Here is a 2,547-nt window from a genome sequence, read left to right as displayed (position 1 = left end):
ATTTCTACATTAGTAATAAGGGTGGGAAAACTTGATATGAAAACCTTTTAGTGCTGTTGCTAAAAGGATTCACAGATCACCGGAGTTTAGTGAGGTGTGCAGTCTCCCCCTATTATTTGTACTTCTGAAAGACACCCAGCAATCTAACTGGTATCTAATATTTTAAAAATGTAAAGCTGAAACGTCTGGGTGAATGGGTAGTTCAGACAAGCGCATGCTCTCTCACCCAGGAAACGGAATGCTTCTGCCTTTGCAGAATGTATGGAACAGTGGGTCTGTGTTAAAGACAAACTACTGCAGAACAAGCTATTGCTTTGAAAGCAGTGGAGGGTCTTATCGCATAGTTTTATGGCTTTGGTCACAAGGCTTAAGAAAGGCTATGGAGATGATGGTGGTGACAGGACACACTTCACAGACTATGAACATGTACCACAGAGAGATCATATTCAAGGTTTTTGCATCTGCAAGATATCTGTTGTTTAGCTGAATAGGACAACTGGAGTGGAATGTGGCTGATAAGGGACTACGGGGGCATAACAGTATGGGAGTGAGTAGTAGCCTTGAGTCAAATATCAGAGAACACACACACACACACACACACACGCACACACGGGCACACACACACACACACGCACACACACACATGCACACACACACACACACACACACACACACACACACACACGCACACACACACATGCACACACACACACACACACACACACACACACACACACACGCACACACACACATGCACACACACACACACACACACACACACACACACACGCACGCACACACACACATGCACACACACGGGCACACACACACGGGCACACACACACACACACACGGGCACACACACATGCACACGCACACACACACACGGGCACACACACACGCGCGCACGCACGCATTGCGCACACACACGCGCACACACACACGCACACGCGCACACACACACACACACACACACACGCACGCACACACGCACACGGGCACACACACACGCACACGTGCACACACACGCACGCACACGGGCACACACACACGCGCACACACACACACGCACTGCGCACACACACACGCGCACACACGCACTGCGCACACACACACACGCACGCACGCACACGCGCACACACACACGCACGCACGCACGTACACACACACACACACACAAGCACACACACGCACGCACGCACAAACGCACGCACACACACACACACACACACACACGCTCACGCACACACACACACACAAACACACATGCATTCATGCACACGCTCACACACACACACACACACACATCCAGTACTGTGGCCAAAACGTTCTCCAAGTTGAACTCGCTGAACCAGCCAAACAAAAAGGAAATCCTCTTTTTTAGAGATTTGCCCTTTCTGTTCCACTCTTGGTGAACTTTGGTACTACCCAGGTATTAGCAAGACATCGCTCTGACTTATTTGGGGGGTGGGGGTGTCTGTAGGAATGGCCAGGGATCTGGTGATCCTTAGATATGTTTGAATACATGACACCACAGGTCACAGTGTGTGTGTGTGTGGGAAACAAAAGATGATAAGGTCCACTAGTAAAACAGTTCTTTCACATGTTTACTTCAAGTTTTTGTTTGCTGCAATGCAAAGCACATAGGTTTCTTGTTTGGTAGTGTGTACAATACTCGAAGGACATAGAACCACGTCCACAACCAAAGTCCATGTGTGTGTTTGTCTTTGTGTGTGTCTGCGCACACACACCACTCTCCCACTCTACATGGCTAATGCTGCATCCCGGCCTCCCCTCTTCCAATGAGCAGGGAACCAACTCCAGTCAGCGTGGGAATGGGAGTCCAGACTACTCTTCACTCTGACTTCTTTCCCCTCAATTGGCTCTTCGGCCTGTCAATCAGCTGATCACTCGGTCGGGCTACTTTCCTCCAAGATGGGGGGTGGGCCTGGGCTGCTGGCTCCACTCACACGCGCTCCCACTCCCCTCCAGCCGAACAGCGCCTCCTATGGGCCAAAGAGCAAAGGCAGACCGTATGTACACGTACAGTATATACTGTATTCACTGTAGAGTGCACTATGTAGTGAACAAGTGGTGGAGGATGTTCAGAATGCAGGTTAATTATAGGAATGTTATTTCTGTATATGTTTGCGCACATGATGGTATCTGTGTGCGTGTGCGTGCGTGTGTGTGTGTGTGTGTGTGTGTGTGTCTGTGTGCGTGTGTTGGTCTCTAACCTGCACTGCTCCAAGACTGCACCCTCCGGTCTCCGCTTCAGGCCTCGTCACCAGAGTGCATCCATTGCTGTGGCTCGCTGTGCCACTGTGAACTCCGTCTCTGGCGACGGCCTGCTGCGCGACGGCCTGCTGCGCGTGCGAGAGGCCCACTTCCTCAGGTGGCGTGTCCTGCGACCCGCTGAGGGAGGAGGAGTTGGAGAGCGCTGGAGCTGGCGGCGTTTGGGGCTGGCCGTTAGCGATAGCGCTCACGGAGTTAACACTAGCATTAGCGGAGTTAACACTAGCGTTAGCGGAGTTAACACTAGCATTA

At 51.4% G+C, this 2,547-nt stretch overlaps 1 protein-coding gene across 4 annotated transcripts in view; it reads right to left on the bottom strand.

Moving 5' to 3' along the window:
• Positions 1-1,593: 1,593 nt before the first annotated feature.
• atp8b2 (ATPase phospholipid transporting 8B2) overlaps positions 1,594-2,547 on the bottom strand; it is a 67,773-nt gene continuing 66,819 nt past the window's right edge. For all 4 annotated transcript variants that reach the window (XM_076279805.1, XM_076279807.1, XM_076279806.1 and 1 more), the window contains 2 exons: positions 2,238-2,547; positions 1,594-2,006 (listed from right to left, as the gene is read on the bottom strand). The exon at positions 2,238-2,547 is cut by the window's right edge and continues 302 nt beyond it. In XM_076279805.1, coding sequence (XP_076135920.1) covers positions 1,908-2,006; positions 2,238-2,547 — 409 coding nt within the window. In that variant the 3' untranslated portion in view covers positions 1,594-1,907. The remainder of the gene's footprint in view (positions 2,007-2,237) is intronic.

Source organism: Alosa pseudoharengus, unplaced genomic scaffold (genome assembly GCF_046254945.1).
Source record: "Alosa pseudoharengus isolate Yale_2024_CS ecotype anadromous, Long Island Sound unplaced genomic scaffold, YU_APseudo_1.1 YU_APseudo_1.1_scf_12, whole genome shotgun sequence".
NCBI lineage: Eukaryota > Metazoa > Chordata > Actinopteri > Clupeiformes > Clupeidae > Alosa > Alosa pseudoharengus.
The sequence above is the reverse complement of the archived record's forward strand: the minus strand, read 5'-3'. Positions and strand labels throughout refer to the sequence as shown.